We start from the raw sequence: 25,143 nt of genomic DNA, 5'->3' as shown, positions 1-25,143 counted from the left end.
AGTCCTTGTTTATTTAACTTTTCTACTATGCCTGAGTAGGGAATTGTGTCAAAATCTTTGGCAAAGTTGATGTATATGGTGTCTACCATTTTTGCCTTCATCCATTGCTTTGGTGACCTTTTCAAAAAAATCTACCAGGTTGAGTAAGCATGACCTGCCCTTGATGAATCCAAACTGAAATAGGTCCCATGTTTGGATATTCCCTATATCCTGATTGATTAGTTCCATGATAAGAGATCATTTCAAGCCTAGCCATTTGATCAAAATGTAATACCATTGATACTGCAGTCAATACCCAGGATTGACTAGTAATGATTGCTCATGTACAGAAGGGTTGTGGGTGCTGTCCCTGATATGAATTTACAGTGCCCCCCCATTCATAGCACTCCCTGCTAATTATATACGAGCTCCAATATCACACAATACCCAGGCAAGACCCCATTCCCAATCCAGGGAATGTGTGATCTCATATACCTGTTGACTATAACTTTTGTCAATCAAAGCTTGATAACAAAACAGATATTGACTTTACAGCCTGTTACCACATCAAGGTCTCCCATATGTATATATTTACAAGTGTGTATGTGTGTGTTTGTGTCTATACTTATGTTTGTCTAATGGTCAAATATTCTAATGGTTGAATACAAAGTAATCAAACATTTGTGATCAAAATTCACCATACTGAAAACATGATAAAATATTGAAAAATTATGTCAAACAGCTTCTTTTTCCAGTCAGTAAAAAGCCCTGTCACTAACTTGAGATATACATTTCCCAGGTAGTGGTATTTTCAACAGAAAGTGTTTTTTCTTAGTAAGATGTAGATCTGGAGCTTGAGACAGAGTTAGGGTTAGCACTCATCAGTAAGTTCAGTGGGTGGGTGAAGCCCCTGCCCCAAACCCCAGTGCTACAGCTTACTGTAGAGAAACATTTTCAATAACCCAACCAGTACACTCAAAAATGCGCCACTTACATATTCACTTACGCATAGTACTGAGTCAACAGTATCAGCATCAACTCCCTTTTCCCCATTTTTTACATGGAGTCGGGGTATTGTGTCAGCTGTTGGCATCTATTCAGTGCTACTCTCCTTCTCCTACCTGCTTTGACACTCATGCCTGAGTGTTGCAGGTCTTCTCTCAGAACCTCCATCCACCTCTTTGCTGGAAGATCTTGTTTCCTGTTACTTTCTTTCCGTCTGTCCAAGATCTTCTTCACCAGATTGTCTTCTGTTTTTCTGCACATTTGTCTGAACCACTGTAATCTGTTCTCTTTTACCTTTTCTCCAATTGGAGCTTCTTTGGCTTCTGCGCTTATTTTTTTATTTCTTCATCTGTCCCATGGTGTGTATCCTACTACCCACCTCAGGTACTTTATCTCCATCACCTCTAGCTTCCTCAACTGCTCTACCTTTACTGCACAGCTTCCCATACCATATAGTAGCGCTGGTCAGACCACTATTCTGTATGCCTTACTTTTTAGCTTCTGTGGCACTTTTCTGTCATACTCTATCCCTGACACACTGTGCTAGTTGGCTGCAGCCTCTCTATCCCTAGCTTTGCCTCTTAATTCAGACTTCCCTTCCCTCCATGATCCCCCCAAGGTACTTGAAGATGTTAATCTTTTCCACTGGTTTCCCTTCTATCTCAGTCCTCATCTTCTCCTGAACTCCACCATTTACTGACATTCCAGCTGCTTTCTCTGTACTCAGTTTCATTCTATGAACCTTCAGGTTTACATTGCTTGCTCACAGTCTGTCTGTGGGACATCATCTGCATACAGCAACGTTGCTGATCTATCCCCTCTGACCTGTTTGCTAAAGTAGTCCATCACCAGTACGAACAGCAGTGGGCTCAAAGCTGAACGGTGGTGCACACCCACTCCCACTGGGACCCCCCTGTGAGACTGAACACTGCTTGTGCTTGAGTCATTTTGTCTTTGTGCATAGCCTGCACTAACTCTTCCAATGTTTCTGGGGCTTCAAACCATCGCAGTACTGCCCAGATCAGATCTATTGGGACCTTGTCATAGGCTTTCTCCAAGTCTAGGAATGCCCAGTTAGATTCTTTTCTCATCTCTAGCTTCTTCTCAACTATCGGACTCACTACAAACATCAAGTCAGTTCTACTGCATCCTGATCTGAATCCAAACTGCTCACCTCCCATCTTACTTTATACTACTCTGTGCATTCATTTATCAGTCACCCTCTCCAGAGCTTTCATGCAGCATGACAGGAGTGTGATACCACTATACTGCACACAGTTGTGGATGTCCCCATGAACAATGGCACTAGTAGGCTTATTCTCCGGTCATCTGAGATACCCTGTCTCTCCACACTGCTAGGAGTACCCTCAGGAGCCATTTCTCACCCAGCATCGTTATCATGTCTGCTGTGCCCTCATCTGAGCCTACTACGTTCCCTGACTTTATTTTCTTTAGTGTTATTCTAATTCTATGGTGAGCTCCTGTGTCTGGCTGAATAGCAAAAAGCCCTACAAAAAATAGAGTTTCAGAGAAAATAACGGGATCCAAACTTCCAGTGATAAAGGATCTATACACAACACTTTGTTACGATACAGCAACAAAAATAACACGTGATCCTACGCACCCTGCTTTTGAACTGTTCACATACCTGTTGTCTGGTAGCAGATATTGCACCATACACTGTAAAATGACCAGGCTCAAGAAGAGTTTTTTCCCTCAAGCAATTACATTCTTGAGCTCTGGTGTTAATCTCAAGGATGCGAGACACTGCCAATTCTTGTGATAATCAAACACTAGTGCAATTACAATAAGACATCATAACCACCTTATCAGTTTACAAGAAAATCATGTGCAATACAAACTGCTAGATATTCTCATAATATGGAGAACATGAGAATTACATGGTGTAATAGGTACAGGTGCAGTAAGGAACCAGTCAGCTGCTACAGGTGTGTAGAACACCTGTAGTAATAAGTAATAATATAACTGACTAAGAGAAAGGTAAATGTTAGGTCTGATACACGTCACTGTATGTATGTATATGTCTCTATTCTAAGCATGCATAATTGTATATATGTACTTGTCTTCTCAGTTTGAGCATGATGCATGTAATATCAACCGCTCCATACTAGAATCCTACATACCCAAACTCTGGAAAGTATCTCGCATCATTCCTCTCCATAAAGGAGGTAATTCTTATGAATTCTCCAACTACCGACCTATTGCCATCCTTTGCCCCTTATCCAAAATTCTTGAGAAATGCATCCACTTGCAAGTGATGACATTTCTTAACACACACAATCTACTATCTACCACACAACACGGTTTCCATCCACATCACAGCACTACCACAGCCCTTTTATCTTTCACTAATTATATAAACCTTCACAGGAATGATAACAAATATGTATCAGCCATTTTCCTAGACCTCTCAAAAGCATTTGATATGGTCTCCCACTCCATTCTACTAGACTCACTAACATCATTATCCTTCACCTCCTCTACTATGGCCTGGTTCAGAAGCTACTTGTCTGACAGGCAACAATCAGTCCAGTGGAAAGGAACTCTGTCTACACAACTTCCAACCACCATAGGTGTCCCACAGGGCTCTATACTGGGCCCGCTGTTGTTCTCTATTTTCACAAATAACCTCAATAGCTTTACACAACATGCCATAGTCGTACAATATGTGGATGATTCAACCCTGATCTGCTCCACCTCATCTCCCACCAGCCTACATACACTCACTCAAGGTACCTTTATCTCAGTAGAAAAATGGATATCTGGGATCCAACTAATTCTAAATCCCAAAAAGACAAAACTGCTACTATTTACCCCTAATAGATAAAAAAAACCCTCTCCTTTACCATAACCTCTAATGATGGCACCACCATCTCCCCTTCTAACCACACCAAACTTCTGGGCATTGAAATAGACAATAATCTCCACTTTGATGTTCACATCTCACATACCATAAAACTAGTACACAAAAAACTAGGCTCCCTATACAGGCATAAGTCCTTTCTCTCAAAAAGCAAGAGTCACTCTTGCACAAAGCCACCTCCTCTCAACTCTATTATATGCAGCACCAATCTTTACCCAAATCAGACAATGTGACCTAGACAAACTAGAATCATGCTACAATAAAATAGCCAAGTTTGCTACTAACTCAACCTATAGAACCCATCACTGTATTGCACTAAAAGAACTAAAATGGCTTGAGCTACCACAGCTACTTAACTATCACCAGCTGGGCACAGCCTACAATATTCTCAAATATCCTGAAAAAAAACCCTCATTATCCAACCTACTTACTATCTATACTACAAACTGATACCTAAGATCCAGTGAAAAATCTCTCCTCTTCATCACCAAGGCTAACAATAATGCAGGGAAAGCACTCTACTCCCACACTGTTGCCAGAAATTGGAACTCTCTTCCCCTATCTGTGTCCACTGCCCCCTCCACATCCATATTCAAAAACTCCCTCAAATCGCACCTTCTTAGTACATGGTTATGCCCTTGTACCACATAACCCTACCCATACTACTAACTCTCCAAATTCCTCTCTGATCCCCTGTAGGCTTGGTCATCTGAAAGGGTACTTTTAACTGTAGAATCTTACTTGATATATTTTCTTTTCTTACCAAAGTATGACTGACATTGTCTTTTTACCCATGTTCTATTACCTGGAGTGTTTTTATTAATTCTTGTTATATTACTATCCTCAGCATACATGATGTAACCTGTTTTGTTTATTATGCTGGATGTACTGTATTTGTATAACTTGATGTTGGAGCTTTTCTCCCCGGGCCTCCGCTGAAAATGGACCTGGTCCAGTCGGAATTTCCCGGTTAACAAATGTAAAATAAAATAAATAAATAAATAAATAAATAATAATTTCATTTAGACTTCACTTGTGGTGTCTAAATGAAAATAAAGTTTACTTTGACTTTGACAACTTCTTTGGGGGTTTTCTTCATTCAGTAGCTGCTGGAAGTACTCCTTCCTTCTGCCTTTAATGTCCAGTGGACTGGTGAGCAGGTTGTTGCTGGCATCCTTTATGAAGGGTGCCTAACTATCTCCTTTATCTTTCTGCCTTTGCCCTGCAATCTAATATAGTTTATTTGTGCCATTTACTGATGTATTTTCTAGAAGCTGGTAGAGTGCCTCAGATGCCTTGTTCTTTGCTGTTGCAACTCCTTTCTTAGCTTCTTTGTTAACCAACGAGTATTCCTTCTTAGCCTGGTCCATCTTTTCTATCTCACTTTTCCTGCACTCTTTCTTTCTTTTGATGTTTCCTGGACTTCTGCATTCCACCACCAACTTTCCTAATGTACCTTATTTCTATACCTGGCTTGGCCGTATATTTGTTCTGTAGTTCTCACATATGCTGTTTTGAGTTTGCCATTCTTCTAAAATTGAACACATTTCCTCTTCTCCCTGAAGTGCTAGAGCCCTGAGTAATTCCCTGAACTTCTGTACTTTCCCTCCAGTTAACTTTCAGGTCTTCAGCCTGGTCTGTTGACCTTAAAGCCTCCTCTGACCACTGCTTGGAACTGATTGTGGCAACCAGTGGTTTATGCTGTGGGCCAACTGCTTCACTGGAGATGACTTTGCAATCACTGATTCTACCCCAGTGTCCTGTCTTAGTAGGAGAATAGCTACCTGGAGTTGCATGTTGGCCACTCTTCTATGTGATCTTGTGACTGTCTCTCTTTGTGAACCATGTGTTGGCTACTATCATGCCATTTGCCAAAGAGAAGTCTAGAATGGCCTCTCCTTCTTTATTCCTGTTGGCCCTCCCATGTGGACCAAGACAGTCTTTGTATCCTGTGCGGTCTGTACTGATATGTGTATTCAAATCACCCATTATTAACACCAATTAAAATGCTGTAAGAATGCTCACATGTCCTGACTATCACATCCCTGCTGTGGGGCATAGACTGAGATTATGAATATTGCACTATCTTTAAGCTGGATCTGATTGTCATGAGTCTGTCACTAACTGTGATGATATCTCTCACTGTCTTCTGAAGCCTGTCCTCACCACAATTCCCACACTTTTTCTAGCCTGTCCTCCTCTTGAGTAGTAGACTCTGGATCCCAAGCCAAGTAACTTTGCTACACAGCCCTTCCATCTTGTCTCCTAAATACACAGGATGCCCAGCCTCCTTACCATTGTGTCATCCACTTTCAAGCCGCCTGCTGTCAGTGACCTACACTGAGTGTAGCAATTCTTAGTTTATGTTTAGCAGGTTGATTGGTTTTATGTCCAGCTTTCGCTCAACAGAGCTATTCTAGGTAACTAAAGCTGGCAACTGAACACTGGCCTGCCAATAGCTTACTGACCCAGGGCTGCTCAGCTTTATGGCAGGCACACACACTGGCCAATAAGGGCACATACAACCCTCCCACTGTTAGCATGGATCCCTGGTGTAAGTGGAGTAGGCCTGGTCCTCAACCGACTTATCACCAGCAAATACCCATGTCCATCTGGTGTCATTAGTCAACATGAGCAGATCACCTAAAGCCATATTTTACACCACTAAGTGACTAGCCCTGCCACAATGTGCAGTCTGTGATCCGTATTTTCCTCTGTTGAGGATATTGAGTACATCGGTAAATGCCCAAAGCAGCTGCTTTATACAACGCTTCCCCTAAAGGGGCACGGAGTAGAGTCCATGCTGCTGCTGATGCACAACGCTAAATCTATGCCCTTAACTAGCTCTCCCCCTAACCCTAATCCACAGACTCATGCACAAACACACACATCCCACCTGCAATGCCAACATTATCCAACACCTACCTTATCCACACACATTGTATTTAATTCTATTCAATAGCTCAACAAAAAATCATGTTTGACAAAATGTGCATTGGACCAATTTCCCAAGCACTATACTCACGCGACAAAAAAGTATTTGACCACATGATGGAAGTGTATATATAATTATATAGTTATATATAGAGAGATAGAGAGAGTTGATGTTGTTAATACATGGGGCTTCTTATACATTGCATAACACTTTTGTTTGCTTGCTACGTTTGTGCTGCACAACGTATAGCATTTGTATTATTCTTCTATTAGTCTGTGAGTCTTATGTTAGTAAACACTGAAGTTGCAACACGAGGAATGATTGATTTCACATCAGCATTACTAATTGTAGATGAACCCCTCCCCCACAAGAAAATGTGAATTATTATATTGACAACACATGGAATGATTGAATTCCCTACAATGCCTTTCACTCTTACACTTGAATTGTTACAATGAGCAGTTACTCAAAGTGCCTTTACGATTCCCTCTGCTTATACATTACAGCTGTAGGTCGTCTTTAACATATCACTTTGTATTTGTTGTTTAATAAACCTGTGTGTCATTTTAAAAGATATTCAGTTATTATATTGTATCACTGGTGGATTTTCCCATTTGGATCGACTCTGAAATGTGCCTTTTTTCCAGTGGTAGATAAAGATATCGCTATAGTAATAATAGATATAAACAAACACATGCGCTTGCATACACATACACACACACACACACACACACACACACACACACACACACACACACACACACACATACACACACACACACTCATAGACAACAGGTTTCGAGTCAGTATGCATGTTAGGAACAAGAAGTCTAAAACTCTAGTGTCTGGCATTTCTAAAAGACAGTAGTACTCAGTGATTTACTAGAAAACCAATCATTTTATTACAGATAAGGAAAAAAAAAACTCAAGATCAGAGACATTTCAAAAATTAGGGACAGTTGAGAGTTACTGGGTGTGGTATTAAACTGAATGCCATCATATCCAGGGATTTATTATCATTGCTACTGCATGTAATTTTACCAACAAAACTATTTTTTCACTTGCCCTTTTATTGGATGGAAGAGTCTGATGCCAGCCTTATAATAAGGGTAATTAATGCGAGAAATGTGTGGGAAATGACATTGCTTGACTCAGCGGAGCCTCAGTTGAAATATATTGGTTTTCTGGTAGTCATTGCAATATATGTCAGACATTTTTATATTAGTACACATGCTGGATATTTGTTGCGAGTGCAGGAAGGGTTCTTTTGCTTTAGGAAAGTTCTATATTCATTGGCCTATGCCATTCACTATCTCTAGATGCTTATGAACTTTTAATATTTATTTATGTTATTTATTTATCTATCTGGCTGTCTCTCTCTGTCTCCCTGTCTGTTTATCCACCTGTCAATTTATTTATTTATTTCGGAGCTTACACCTAGGCACAAAGCATAGAATCAGAAACAGATCATCCACAACTAAGATATTAAATAAGTGAAATATGAGAATGAAACAACTGTTTTGACCATATCCCATTACAATCTGTAAGAACATGACCTATGACACAAAATAAAATCTCGCTGCCAATGGCTCTAGGTTTAATTCTAAAAAAAAAATTTCACATGCAAATCAACATAAATTGATTAAGTAGCAAAGGATTTATCATGCAAAAATATTTTATATTCTTCCCCCTTTCCCCTTGGTTTAGTTCTGGCCAGGACGCAAAACAATGTAATTAATAGTGCAAATGCCATTTTATTGTTCCATTTACTAATGATGTCCATTTATACACCAGAACCATGAGGGTAAACTGGGATATTGTTTTTACTGATGGCACCAAGAAAAGTCTGGAATCATTTCCAAAGATCATGCATTCTAAAGGGAGAACCATTAGGTGCCAGTTAGAGCAAGCATGGATACGTCCAGAAATGTGAAGCATGTAAGATTTGTAGATTTATTTATGAAGGCCCCTATATGGTGGTCCATAATTTTGATAGAACTATACCCTTCGCTGGGAATTGCAACTGTAATACCACACACATTGTCTATCTATGCACACGCTGCTCTTGTAATGCATTCTATGTAGGGAAAACTATTAGGAAATCCAGGGATAGGCTATGTCAGCACACCTACGACATCAGGAAGAAAAAAAACACAAATGCATTGTTTAGACATTTGATTCAGTGTTCTAATTTTAAGAAGTTTTTATTCTTTGTCATAGACAAGGTGATGGTAACAAAGCTTGGTGGTGATTTTGAGACTTTACTTGAAGTTAAGGAACTTTCCTGGCACGTGCGGCTCAATGCCTCAATTGCTCCAGGCATTAATGATACAGTATCCATTTCTAGTATATTAAAAAAAAGCAGAATCCATCTAATTGACACTGGTTCATTGGTTGTACATTAGCTTTTTAGTTTTCTGATTAATCTTACAGTACATTTATATCTTATATTGTGTTCTTAACAATTATTTCTAGTTTTAAAGCTGAAGAGTTTTTTTAAACCACTTACTACATTTTTTATTAAAAAAAGTTGCACATTCTGTTTTAAGGTAAGTTATGCATCTGGTTAATGACCTGTTATTGGTGGTTCATTTGTATAGATTGCACTTCTTTACATCAGCTTATTACTCTGATGAAGTCTTGTGAATTTAAGACATAAACACAGTCTATTTGTGTCATTGTCATTTTCAATTTTACTTATTTCATTAATTGTATTAAACGTTTGCTGGGTACATCTAGCAGATTCCTATTTTGTTTCTATATATTTATATGTCAGCAAGCGCAAAGCAATGCATGGATTAGCCAGGAGGTACACGTCAGTAAATACATCACCCCCTCAAAAAAAAAAGTTTGAAATCAAAGTGAGACCAAAGGAAAAATGTCTGTAAATATAGCTTTATTATGATGCACAGCACAAAACCAAATAGCAAACTTAAGATGATCCATATGGATATAGATTTAATTGTATCTACTGCTGTACATACACACACACTCACCCACACACACACACACACACACACACACACACACACACACACACACACATACACACACACACACACACACACACACACACACACACACACACACACACAGACACACACACACACACACATACACACACATATACACATACACCCACACACACACACACACACACACACACACACACACACACACACACACACACACACACACACACACACACACACACAGATTTCCACATACACAATTTGCATTTACATTTTGTTCAAATACGTTATGTGTTACTGTTGCTCTGAAAGTCTTCAGAACAGGAATATATTACCATTTGCTTTGTGTCTTTTAATCATGCCATAAAATGTTGCAGATGTAACACCAGATGTTTTTGCTGTTGATATTACTAGGCTGGGCTATCATAAATGCTTGGCTTTGATTTTATTTGAGGAAACAGAGAATGGGAAAGGGGTAAGTTTTATTTTTGTTTCACACCACTTTCCTTTTTGCCATGTTTGCATGACTTTTGAGTTAGTGTATGCAATGACTTGGGACAGGAGGGCTTATTGTTGTTATTATTATTATTACAGGATGGGTGATTAACAGTATGCATAAGCTATTATATTTTTTTTAACTTCATTTTGACTAAGACAAATGAAATTAAAAATTAAATTAATTCAAAATACATTTATGTATACCACCAAGCAACATTTATCTTCCAAAATATAGATTTTTATATGCATGATTCAGCATACTGGCAAAATTTCACCAAAATTTTCATAAAATTTTAATGAAATAAATTTTAAATCACAGGTTATTTATTATGTTGCTTAGCATCAATGTAATGGTTGATCCATACCTGTCAGATGAACAGATATTTGCAAAAAGTCAAGATTTTTCTTCATATTTGGCCTGTTTCGCATAAAATGTGTGGGCTTCAGGCAATCATTGATAACTGAAGTCTGAAGATAATTACAGACATTTTAGTATCAGACTTCATATAATTCAGAAAAGGCATGCTAAAGCAGGAATAACTGCTTGATTTGTGGTAATGCCCCCCCCCCCCCACACACACACACACAATGCTTTTGGCTTTTTCTAGATATCTTGTGTTAACAGCTTGAGAGACATTGTTGAATATAAATTGGACAGAGTATGACCTATGCAGCAATCATTCCATCTGCAACCATTGTCTAAAGAATAACAAGTAATGAACTCTAATGTCTGATTATTAACTGTCTGTAATCTTCAGAGATTTACCAGAAAATTAAGCATCACATGAGTAACACAACAAAACTATGTGGAAAAATCAGAAATGTTGTAAAAAAGCAGGGACAGTTAAAAGGAATTGTGGTGGGGGGCATTGCAATGCCTCACATTGTATGATTTTACTTTTATTCATTTGGTCACAATGAGATATCTGAGGTGCATTCAGTCAACAAAGTGGTTGTAGCTGCTGGGCATGTGTATGTGTTATTATGTGTGTTACTATATATTTGTGGGAGTGTGTGTGTGTGTGTATGTGTGTATGCATGCATTTGTGTATGTGTGTACATAGGTATGTATAGACATTAAATACTTAATATAACATATTTTGGATGCAAAATAATTCCTCCAACAATGATTATATATGATGCAGCAAGTTTGAAACATTAAAGTGGTGGAGCTATTTCACAATTAAAATATATTTTAAAAATGTCTGTAATAACAAAAAATACATAACAATTTAGTAGATAGTCTCTTTTCTTGGGGCAGTAATCCAGGCCAAGTTGGACCTTACCAGGGAACTAATGCATTTCCAGGGGTAGTACAGCCCTCTACCTGTGGTGCCAAACCTCACAACACTCCTGGGTGGACATTATTTACTTCATAATTCCCACAGTGAAGGACATTATTGCTTACTTAATTGAGTCTTGTAAATGCTTTAACAATCCAGGTAAATGCATACATATAAATATTTCATGCAATAATATGCTTTTATCCCACCAATATAACAAAACAGATATCCCCATAATAAGTGTCCGAGCTGATCTTAAAATAACTAAAGTAGTACTTGGTTCTATAAAATTAGTAGTCTGCTCCAGGCATTAGTTAATCTCCCAAAGAACAATTGATATATGTCTCATTCCTATATATTTTCCTGCTCAGGTTAAATGATGGTTCTCTACTACTTTTTGATAACCCAAGTATTCAGACAGGTAGTCATCTCTAAATGCCCTATATACCTGAATAAGGTCTCCTCTTAAATATCTACATGATACACCATACATAGCTACATCATACACTGTACATATCTACATGATACACTGCACACATCTACATGATACACAGTACATATCTACATCATACACTGTACATATCTACATGATACACTGTAAAGCTCTACATGATACACTGTACATATCTACATGATACACTGTACACATCTACATGATACACTGTAAAGCTCTACATGATACACTGTAAAGCTCTACATGATACACTGTACATATCTACATGATACACTGTAAAGCTCTACATGATACACTGTACATATCTACATGATACACTGTACACATCTACATGATACACTGTAAAGCTCTACATGATACACTGTACATATCTACATGATACACTGTACATATCTATATGATATGCTGTACATATCTACATGATACACTGTACATATCTATATGATATGCTGTACATATCTACATGATCTGCTGTATCACTAACTCTATTCAAGAGAAATCTTGATGAGTGGATGGGAGATCGTAGGTTTACCCCGGGGGTCATCTCTGTGTCACTACTAGACAGAGGCACAGTAAACTAAACCCTAAATGGGCATAATATTCTCATCCTAAGGGGTGGTGAAAGCCACACACACTCTGGCTAGGCTTATAAATGCCCTAGGGCAGATAGCCTAGTATGAACATATGAACCTATGAACCTATGATACGCTGTACATATCTGCATGATACACTGTACATATTTATATGATATGCTGTACATATCTATATGATATGCTGTACACATCTACATGATACACTGTACATATCTATATGATACACTGTACACATCTTCATGATACACTGTACATATCTGCATGATACACTGTAACATCTACATGATACAATCTACATATCTACATATCTACATGATTCACTGTACACATATACATGATACACTGTACACATCTACATGATACACTGTACATATCTGCATGATAAACTGTACACATCTACATGATACACTCTACATATCTACATGATACACTATACACATCTACATGATACACTGTACATATCTACATGATACACTGTACACATCTACATGATACACTGTACATATCTACATGATACACTGTACACATGTACATGATACACTGTACACATCTACATGATACACTGTACATATCTGCATGATATGCTGTACACATCTACATGATACACTGTACATATCTGCATGATACACTGTACACATCTACATGATACACTCTACATATCTACATGATGCACTGTACACATCTACATGATATACTGTATACATCTAAATTATACATTGTACATATCTACATGATACACTGTACACATGTACATGATACACTGCACACATGTACATGATATACTGTACACATGTGCATGATACACTGTACATATCTACATAATATACTGTACATGTCTGCATGATAAACTGTACACATCTACATGATACACTCTACATATCTACATGATACACTGTACACATCTACATGATACACTGTACATATCTGCATGATAAACTGTACACATCTACATGATACACTCTACATATCTACATGATACACTGTACACATTTCATGTATACCCTTGATATGTGCCCTATGTTTATTCATGCTAGTTTGCTTATAAGGCTTACATAAAATTAAGAAAAAAAACTTAACATACTTTCATTGCTTCATAATTTACAATGAAAAAGAGGAGAGGAGAGGAGAGACAGAGAGTGAGAGAGAGAGAGAGAGAGAGAGAAAGAGAGAGGATGACTGGTGTCCTTCCCAACACCATGTGATTCTGATCCGGTTACATCTGTTGGAATGTAAACATAAATTGTATGTTGAAGAACTGTAAGAAGAATCTTTGCTTACCTTTAATGACAAACACAGCAATTAGGAAGCTGCATGCAACAAGTTCAAAACTCCGCCAATACATAAAGGAGCCCATTGCTATCTCTTCATCTGTCAACACTTGCAACTCTGTTTTAGATTTCCTTGTTGTTCTGCACTACGTCTTCAATTTTTGCTTCTGCAACATTTCAGATTGTCAAAGTGCTTTCATAAAACCTTCTGCAAGCATGTTTTGCAATGCCCTATAAAAAAAAAAAAATTAAAGTTGTGCTTTGAGTTTTCAGTTAGCCTTCAAAACTGTACGCAATGACTCATTGATTTTGACTAGCTTCATCATTTAAACACTGGCCAGACTGAACCATTTTCTTTACAAGTTTATTGCAAGAAAATACTTGTAAGAATGGATTATGCATGATTGTATTTTAAGCAGCCATTAGTCAAGTGTGCTGTCTATCAATTACCAATAATGAAAAGTGTTATTAAAGGAAGCTATTTATTGCAGATTTACATGCAGGTACCTCAGCTACTGTATAAGGGTTACCTCTTTATATATACTTTTTTGGCAGTATTCAAGGTGATTACATCTTTTTAATTTCTTAAAGTAGTAATTATTTAAAGGATCTTTTTCACTACTAAAGATAAGTAATTGTTCCTTCACTATAACCCATACAGGGCTGCTATTTATAACAACATGTGACGGACTTCTTGAAGTTCTGACCACATTAGCAAACCTCGGTAGTTTTACCCTTCAAGTCTAATGTTGTCACAAGAACCCCTTTCTTTTCTTTCTAACATTTTTCCATTAACTTATTTTTTCATAGATATTAGTGCATTGTTAAATAAAGTTTACCCATCTGTAAAATTGAATTTGCATATCATTGAGGCTTTTGAATTCTTTTCTTGGTGTTGAGGTGTTTCTTAACAAGTAGCAGTACAAAAACTTCTACAAATAAACCTTCCAGCTTCACAAGTACAAAAAATAAATACGTTACATCCCTGACACCTTAGGAAAATTATTCTGGGGGACATTTCTTTAATGAAGTACTTCTACACTAAGTACAAGGTGTCCTCCTCAAAGGTTCTTGTTCACAGAGTATATCTATATATATTTATATCTATATATATCTACATATATTGACATCTCTCTCTCTGTATATATATATATATATATATATATATATATATATATATATATATATATATATATATATATATATATATATATTGTTTTTTTTTTTTATTTTATTTTTCATTTGTTTACAGGGAGTGTCTGACTGAGCCGGAGACCCATTTTCACTGGAGGCCTGGGGAGAAAAGCTCCACGTTATACAAATAAAAGATAGCAAAAAAGTTTACAGAAAGTATGAATATAAGAAAATGTTCTAAAAAAACACAAAAATAGTACAAAAATTTCTACAAACAATCAGAGATGGGTAGCTGGTTCAAAACAAAGCAACACAAGACATGGAATGTGTTTAAAGACAGTTTCACAAAACGTCCTGTGACTCATATCTTATTGAGATGTTAATTCAATAAAGTAATAGGGTGCATGCCTGTTTGGTTATGAAAATCATTTTGTGCCTTATACAAAAGTGCATGTTTGTTTTGTAATAAAAAATCACTTTGTCCCATATACAACAATAGTGTAACAGACAGTGTCTTAAGGAATCAGTGTTTCTGTAGGATGTGAGGAGTAGATATAGATGCACTATTTGTAGATACACATCTATATCTGTATCTACATCCATTGCTATAAACACAGAGTTACAAATATTTGTATATAGCTATATGTATCTAGCTATCTACACACACTGATGCGCACACACAGATATTGCTCTCTCTTTTTCCCTTATACCTGGTTACTTGATGTATAATGTTGGGGAATGAATGTGCTCCTGCATGTGGACTGGGGTGATATCTGCTGATGCACCCCCCTCCACCAAAACTGTAAGACTGGAATGCATTCAATGATGTATATTAAGGAGATGTGTACTGATGCATTCCCATCATGGGGAATGTGTACTCGCACGTAGATTGAGGTGATGTGTGATGCTATACCTCCAAACGGTTTGGGGTGGAATGTACCCCTGCACTTCAATTGAGATGAGGTATTGATTCAGTTACTCTGCTTTCATTTACATGCCTAGGTGTATTACTGAAGATGTAAATGAAAGTCTTTATGGATTTACTAAGAGTAAGTTAAAAGTTTTGTGCCCTGTATATCTTGCACCGATAAGAGACAGGAGAAGCTCTAGGCTTCCAATCATAAATGTACATAAGATGTAAATGTACATGAATTAAGTAATAATTTTGCTAATTTTTATATGAAGCATAAAAACAATATTTTTTTTTGGGAAATCTCTAATTCTAAAGAAACTATCATTTCATTTCAGAATAGGCTTTGTCCCCTTGTTATCATTAATATAATAAATTGCAGACCTGCATACTACTTTAAATTTTAAAGTCACTCTCAGCAAAACAGCATTCAAAACTAAACTTAATAAAACATAGGTTCTCATGACAATAACTGACTATAGACCTTCTGGGATTTATATGTGTGAACTGAGAATGACTACCAATAATAAATGAATAATGTTAAATAAAGAAAGATGTCACCAAAAATACTTGTATGTTATGTCCTTATTAATATCTTCTTATTTTAATAATCAAGATTCTCTTTTACACAAAATAAGCAAAATATCACTCAGATTTGTTATTTTTAATTATTCTTTTCAATAATAGAAGCTTCCTATAATATTAACATGGTCAAGAATTTCTTACCAGCTATCTGTTTCTGGAGTTGTACAAATGGAGTCCAAGTATTTATTTACAGGAAGAAGTCTTATGAATACTGAATGTATTGTACAGTTCTTATGATTTTGCATTTACTGGTTCTTTCAGAAGCCGTAAGCATTTAAGTATTAAAACCATCAGTAATAGACCCTCCAGTATTAGGTTTTGCAATTACAGTTTTAGTTGTGTGGCTTTATGATCAAGCTCCACAATACAGGACTTCGCAAACTGAAAGAAAAGAAAAAACTGTGAAACCCACAGTACCAAAACCGCAAAAGCAACAGAAGACCTGAGCAGCCTTAAGAATATGCAAGTTCAATTTTATAGATGGATAAACTTTACTTAATAGCTCACTAATAGCTGTAAACAAAGTTAATGAAACGAGTGAGAAAGAAAAAGAAAGATAGAAAGAAATCAAACTGTGAAAGTAAAGTGTTTCAGTCAGCAGATAAATTTATTATTACGTCTTGTGAAATGGCATTGTTTTTGCACATAAAATGCAACTCTCTCCCTCATAGTTCAATTCATTTAACATGTCTATTTGACTATTGTAGCATGTTGATGTGTTTGTGGATTAAACATATGATCTTAAACCAACATATGCTTTGTAAAAGAAGAAAAGAAAAATATTGCACCTATTCAGACTTTATTCCATAGTATTAGAAACATGAAAATAAAATGTTAGAATTCAATAGTCATATCATACTTTTACAATCATGAAAATAAGCACAATGCCTAAAAAAGACATGTCCATTGTCTTTATTATAGATTCATTGTCAACACACAGCCTCCATAGCGGTTACAGTACATACACATGTACATACATGCACGTCACGCGCACACCCATACACACACAAATGGACAGGTGAATACAACAACCTCATTCCAAGTACAGTAACTTACCATTATGACCTGATTTATAAAATTGTTAAAAGATATGTAAACCCCTGCATTTTTAACCTTTAAAAAAACAATCCCTTGAAGGTCATTAAGTTTGTACTCTTGAATGCAAATGTGTTCTTTTCAATACATTTGTGAGATTGTTATGAAGACAGTTTGCAATGTTACTTTAACTATTTTTGTAACAAATGTTTTGTGTTGAGAAATGCTGCCATCTGAAAAGAAAAAAATATATATAACACTTTTATGCAAGATACACAGTTTCTGTTCTATGTGTCCAGTATGCTATTATCTGTTCTCAAACACCTAAGACTGACTTCCATTTCCTGTCCAGTCAAGTAAAGTAAATAATCAAATGGTTAAAGTAATGATTTATTTATTTTTATATTGTGATTTTTATTTGCTTTTTGTTTATTTTCAGCACAAAAGCAGTACTTTTTTACTTTATCATAGCACACTGTATGTTTCTTGGTTAATTGATTTTATACATTTAATTAGTTGTTCATACACATACACACACACACACACACACACACACACACACACACACACACACACACACACACACACACATACACATATATATGTATACAAAGTTACACAACTATTTTGAGATGCAGTTTAGTGAACTTTGGCTTCATAACCCTGAATCCTTGACTTCTGATCTAGCCAAACATACGACTAGGCTTTAATATAGCACAAGCAGGGGTGAGGGGCAAGTTCAACCCTTTCCCATTCCTATATTTTCCAGTGAGTTACACTGGATCAGGAGTCAGTGAAGCAGTGTTCTTTAACCCAGGGTTCACTGAATAAAAATTTAAATGGTGCCAGAGCCATGGCCTCAATCTAAATGCCAAAAAGTGTATAGTCATCCCCTTTGGCAAAAACAAAGTGCCCACAAATTACCACATAGGCGGTAATCCATTAAGTATGGAAGAAGTAATTAGGGACCTGGGGACCCAAGTTAATAGCAACCTCTCATTTGAAAACCACGTGGCCAAAGTGGTTAGAAAAACATTTTATATAGCCCACCTAATCATGAAGGGATTCACATCTAGATCAGGGGAGGTCATCGTGCCTCTTTACTCATCCCTCATCAGGCCCATAATTGAGTACAATGCCCCTTTTGGGATGTACCTTACCAGACACCTGCAGCAACTGGAAAGACCCCAAAAGTACCTCACCAAGAGGATCAAAGGGCTCAAACAGATGCCATATGCTGCCCGGTTAAAGAAACTCCAGCTCTACTCAGTGGCATACCGCCTGCTCAGAGGCGATCTGTGCCTGACATATAAAGTCATGTCCAACCCGGAATTAATGGACATGCTGCACCTCAGAAAATCCAAATCCCATTGAGCTACGCGCTTGAGAGACTTGAACCTCAGCACTGAAATAAATAGGACATGCTGGAGGGACAGATTCATAACCCATGGGCTCCCTTCACTCTGGAATAAAATCCCAGTCCAGGTTAGGCAGAGTCCCTCATTGACTCTCTTCAAGAGGAATCTTGATGAGTGGATGGGAGATCGTAGGTTTACCCCGGGTATCACTTCTGTGTCACTGTTAGACAGAGGCACAGTATACTAACCTCGAAAAAGGGCATAGCAAAATTAATTTAAAATGGGTGGTGAAAGCCAAACACACTCTGGCTAGGCTTATAAATGCCCTAGGGCAGATAGCCTAGTATGAACCTATAAGATATTGGGTATTCCAACATAAACATATATGGATCCCTTCATATTACCATAGTTTCAAAAATTTGAACATCAGAGAGCTGAGACCATATGATCAAAGTTTTATAACTTTGAATGTTTTGAATGGAGATCACCATACAACATACAATCCCCTATAACAATCTAAACTCTCTCCGCTCTTCGAGTAAACTCTTGACTACTTCTATAAAATCTAATAACACTGCTGGTAACTCCCTATTCACCAATTCTGTAGGTACAAAATGGAATTTGTTACCTACTAACATAACAATGATTTCCTCTCTGCCTCTTTTCAAACAAAATATTAAACGACACTTCCAAAATCACTGGCTTTGTTCCTGTTGTAAACCTGATTAACTTTCCACTATTACTACTTATCTTAAACTATCTCTCTTACTCTTGTTTCACTCTATTCTCCACTAAGCTTTTTCTCTTCTCCCCTTTCATCCTCTCCCTGCTTCTTTCCCTGTTAACTATCTTAACCTAGAAAAAAGAAACCAAAGTGATAGTAACAAATAACGCCAAGTCGATGCTAAGAGAAATCTTTTTACTTGTTAGCGCTTTCATGCACGCCAATGCATGCACTTCTTCAGACAAGTTTATACAGAAAAACACGCGGATATATATACATGCTGAAAATACAGCTTTAATTAAACAATTGAATAATTGATCATTAAACAGCTCAAATTAATTACTCTATTCTAATATGCTACAGCAAAGTCGTTTTGTGAATTTTTGCATCTACTATTCTTACTAACATTCACCATGAATCCATATTCATTAGAAGAACTTTTTAATGTTGATTTTCTTATTCAACCAATGAATTTTTAAAAACAGCTTAGTTTACAAACAAAGAGCAGAAATGAACTTGTATAGGAAAAAAATATATATATAAAAATATATATATATTTGTTTTAAAAACATCCCTATTAAACCATACTAAAACTTATTGTTAAAAAAATATATATACTTTCTTAACATGTGTTAATACAATAATAAGCTTAAATCAAAAAAATATTAATTATTATTAAAAAATTTTTTATAATAAATTTATAATAAATATTTTATCTATCAAGAGCTCTCAATTTTAATAGACATTTGATCGAACACATATCATTTATCCCAGGATATGAATGTGCATTCGTTTTGAACTGCCATAGCAGTTCACGTTCCTGGAGTATCAAATGCCAAGGTCCCCCTCTAGGGTTTTTATGTACTATTTCTACAACATTGAATAGAAAACTATGTGTGTTATTCTCGAGTATGTGTTTTGCAAGGGCGTTGGAAATATTCTGCTTGGAAATGGCGTATAAATGCTCGTAAATACGCTGTTTTAACTGACGTTCCGTTTTACCTAAATAAAATACGGAACATGTTTTACATGTTGCTAAGTAAACCACGCCCTGACTTTCACAATTACATTTATCTTTTATGTGATATTTAACATCTCTAATCGAGAACGTTGCCCCAACTTGAATGAATTTACAGTAATGGCAATGGCCGCACTTATATATGCCCTTGTTCGTTTTATATGTTTGAATTGGAGTTTAAAGTAAATTTTTAAGTGATGGTGCTTTCTTGAAAACAATTCGGGGTTTTGCCCCTAAAATAATATTAAATTGATTTTCGTGTAAGAGAAATTCCCAATTGTTATACAGCACTTCTCTAATCTGATTTGCTTTATCATTAAATTGAGTGAGGAAGCTAGTTTTATAATCAATACTTCTACATCTTTCGTTTTCCACACTTATGTTGTTATCTTGAAATTCCAACATTTCTGGCAAGGGTTGATTATAACCTGTCTTGAGAATTGGACTAAAGTGTCCACTTTGCCTTTTACGTTTAACTTCCCACATAACTGTATGAATTAATTTAGTGGGATACCCTCTATTTAGGAACATATCACTTAACTTAGAACATTCTTCTTCAAAAATTTTATCATCTGGGCACATACGAGATGCTCGTACAAGTTGTCCTTTAACTACCCCTTTCTTTTGAAAAAAGGGGTGACAACTTGAAAAATTTAGAAATGAATTGCTGTATAAAGGTTTTCTAAAAATTTTCGTATTGAACCTTCCATATTCCATATTTTTCTCAATGACAATATCCAGAAAATTAATGGAAATTAAGCCCAATTCGTATGTAAAGTCCAGGAAAGAAGTAAAAGAGTTCATTACTTTTATTAACTCGGAAGCTTCTTCCTCTGTACCTTTTATGATCATTAGAATATCGTCCTGGTAGCGTGTATAACAGACTACAATTTGACGATATAATGTATGAGGAAAAAGAAATGTGTGCTCCCAAAATGCCATCACGGAGTTAGCAAAGCTGCCACCACATGGGGAGCCCATAGCTATTCCGGATTGCTGCAAATAAATGTCTCTTTTAAAAATGAAATCGTTGTTGTTTAGGACTAGTTCTAGTAGATTAATTATTAAATCAATCTCTTCTCCTGGACAACGTTTTATTAACAGGAAGTCACGGACCCATTCCAAGCCTATACTTTGTGGAATAACAGTATATAAATCCCTGATGTCTGCTGTTAGAAATTTGTAATCATTGTCAAATGGGATGTTATTTAAATGTTGTAAAACATGCCACGAATCCCTGCAAATCTGTGGTTCCATTTTTAAATATTCCTTCAACTTGTTATCTACCCATTTAGCATTTGGGTATGTAATGGAATTCCGCCCATCAATGATGGGCCTGAATGGGGGATCCTGCACATTTTTATGTAATTTGGGAACACCAAACATAACTGGTAAAAGTGGGGCTGGCATAACCAAATAATGGTACATTTCAGTTGAAATACTTCCCTCAATGAATAGATCACTTAAAACGTTTTTAATTCTTAACCTGCTTTCTCCGCCTCAAACCCCTTCATATTCCCTACCCCATTCTTATTGCTCCACTTTCGTTACTTATTATCTTTGTATCTTTATCTCCAAGTATTTTTATTCCTGTATGATGTTACTTGGAATTTCTCTGTGTGTGGTAGTAATTAATTCATGTTATACTAACTTATTAGAAGAGTTTTGAAGATTTTTGCTGTTTTTTACTAACCTGATTTCTAAATGTCTTATTCTTATGTATGTTGATTTTTATGTATGTATAGATTTTTTACTTCTGTGGAGCTTTTCTCCTCGGGCCTCTACTGAAAATGGAAATATCTCCAGCTAGACTAGCCCAGTCAACAAATGTAAAATAAAATAAAATAAAATAAAATAAAGAATTTACCATTATACAACGCAATGTTCCGAAAAGCCGCTAAACGTGCATGCTGATTGGCTAATCCAATCAGTGTGCACATAGTAAATCAAACAGGAATAACACAAGAAGTCCGGTCGCTAAGGTATCATGCTGCGGCGACGGCAAGTAAACACAAGCAAGTTTAACATGATGCAGTAAAGCTAAACACCTTACAAGTACACCTAATCACACAAAAGTCACCAATTCCCCTATTACAGTCCTCAGTCCCTCACCTCGAATAGTAATTAAATAAACTGTCATGCAGTCGCAAATACACCACACACACTACATAACCACCACTTTAAAAAAAAAATTTACACAATAAAAGCAAGCATTCTAATAATACCATTCACACATCTGTATTCCCTGCAATAGCTATACACAAACAACTCCAAAAATGTATACACTAAAAATAAACACAGCACACCCCCTCGCAAAGTCAAAAAGACACACCATACCTAACTTCCACAATCAGCATATACCTTCTAAAAACGCATACCACATCACCATCTAGTGACTAATTAGTAAAACTGCATTATAGTTTCAAAAAGTTAATGTGCATTAAAACTGGACCAGATTTCTAACATACCTATAAGTAATAAAACATAACTACACGTTATAAAGTTCTACACTGCTTAAACTATATTTTACTCAGCACCACCTAGCCCTTTCGATAACATCCCTTCAAAAACCTGCATGAGCCCTGTTAAACAGAAACACTACAAACTCAAGACAGGAAAAACTACCAAAACAAGAGACACCATAGATAGAAAATAATAAAAAAAAAAAATGGAAGCAAACTTTGAACTAATAAGTGACAGTGAAATAGAAGAAATATTTAACAACATACCAGAAACCACAATGAAACCACCAACAAGCAAGGAAGTTCTCCAACCACAAGAACAGGAAGCACTACAGCATAACACGTCCCATAGAGAAGACAACAGTGTGACAAGCCATACACTTCAGAAAGGTAAAACAACATTAAAAGCCTATTCCACTCAGAAACCTAACAAAAGACATGCAGAAAAAACTCCTAAAGAAATAGAAACACTAGAATTAGAAGAAGAAGAATCACGTACAGGAAAACAAACGCAGCAGCTGTAAACACGTTTAAAAACCGGCAAAAACAAAACACTGCAACATAGACTTCCACACACCAGAAAACGTAAACACAAGTACAAGAAAACAAACATAGCGGCTGTAAACATGTTTAAAAACCGGCAAAAACAAAAAACTACAACATAGACTTCCACACACCAGAAAACGTAAACACAAGTACAAGAAAACAAACACAGCGGCTGTAAACACGTTTAAAAACCGGCAAAAACAAAAAACTACAACATAGACTTCCACACACCAGAAAACGTAAACACAAGTACAAGAAAACAAACACAGCGGCTGTAAACATGTTTAAAAACCGGCAAAAACAAAACACTACAACATAGACTTCCACACACCAGAAAACGTAAACACAATACTTAGACAATTCTATGCTACAGTACGAAACACAAAAGGAGAAGAATACGTAATAAGTGCATTTGTATCCTTACGTGCAGGACTTAACAGATATATAAACAACCCACCATTAAATAGAAAGATTAACATCATAACAGATATACGTCTAACAAATGCAAATAACGTATTTATGTCAGTAATTAAAAATTACAGAAGACAAAGAAAAGATACAGCAGAACCCCACCAGCCACTCACAATGCAAGAAATAACACAACTGAGAAACAGCCAAGTACTTTCCCCAAACATAGTAGATGGACTCGTAAGAAAAGTCTGGTTTGATATACAGCTACACTTCGCATGAAGTGGGAATGAAGGAGTACGATACAGAAGACAGTTTTACAATAAAGAATGATACAGATGGCACAGAATATGTAACAAAAAATGTTAACGAACATACAAAAAACACCACAAAGAACATGATGATGTTACAAAACATTTGCTAAGAGGATTCATGTTCGAAAACCGCACAGACCCTTTATGTCCTCTAAAAAGTTTCAAAAAATACTTACAAAAAAGGCCACCTAATACAAAACAACTGTTCCTCCACCCAAAAAAACATCCACAGTACTTGACAAAATGGATACATGGTACACAACACAACCGATGGGAATAAATTATGTTGCAAACATGTTACCACAAATCTACAAACAAGCAAACCTATCAAACAGATGCACAAACCACTCCTTAAGAGCAACAGCAGTAACATTACTGTCACAATCGGGGATAGAAGCACGACAAATAATGAGTGTGACAGGACATAAAAGTGAAACATCACTACGATCCTATTACCAACCAAGAGTAGATGAATTTAAAACATGGGGAAAAATAATATCTGGAACACAAGAAACACCAAAAAAATCCAATACATGAAGACAATAACAATAATACAACAGACAACGGACCAAGAAAAATAATGAATCTCCATAACACAGAACATCATACCTGGAAATGAACCAGAAAAAACACAAGACAAACAACAAATTATAAACTATGGAACAATAAACATCTACAACATAGAAACCCAACAAAATAAGTAAGTAAACTCTAAATTTATACTAAAACCATATATATATATATATATATATATATATATATATATATATATATATAC

At 36.3% G+C, this 25,143-nt stretch overlaps 1 protein-coding gene across 6 annotated transcripts in view; it reads right to left on the bottom strand.

Annotated features, from left to right (window-relative positions):
• The window catches only part of SIRPB1 (signal regulatory protein beta 1), a 1,192,076-nt gene that overhangs the window by 501,199 nt on the left and 665,734 nt on the right, over positions 1-25,143 (bottom strand). For all 6 annotated transcript variants that reach the window (XM_044090420.1, XM_044090421.1, XM_044090417.1 and 3 more), the window contains one exon: positions 13,882-14,102. In XM_044090420.1, coding sequence (XP_043946355.1) covers positions 13,882-13,957 — 76 coding nt within the window. In that variant the 5' untranslated portion in view covers positions 13,958-14,102. The remainder of the gene's footprint in view (positions 1-13,881; positions 14,103-25,143) is intronic.

The sequence above is a fragment of the Protopterus annectens genome, chromosome 12.part0 (genome assembly GCF_019279795.1).
Source record: "Protopterus annectens isolate FY-2018-M chromosome 12.part0, PAN1.0, whole genome shotgun sequence".
Taxonomy (NCBI): Eukaryota; Metazoa; Chordata; order Ceratodontiformes; family Protopteridae; genus Protopterus; species Protopterus annectens.
Note: the sequence above shows the minus strand (reverse complement) of the source record. Positions and strands in the feature narration are given on the sequence as shown.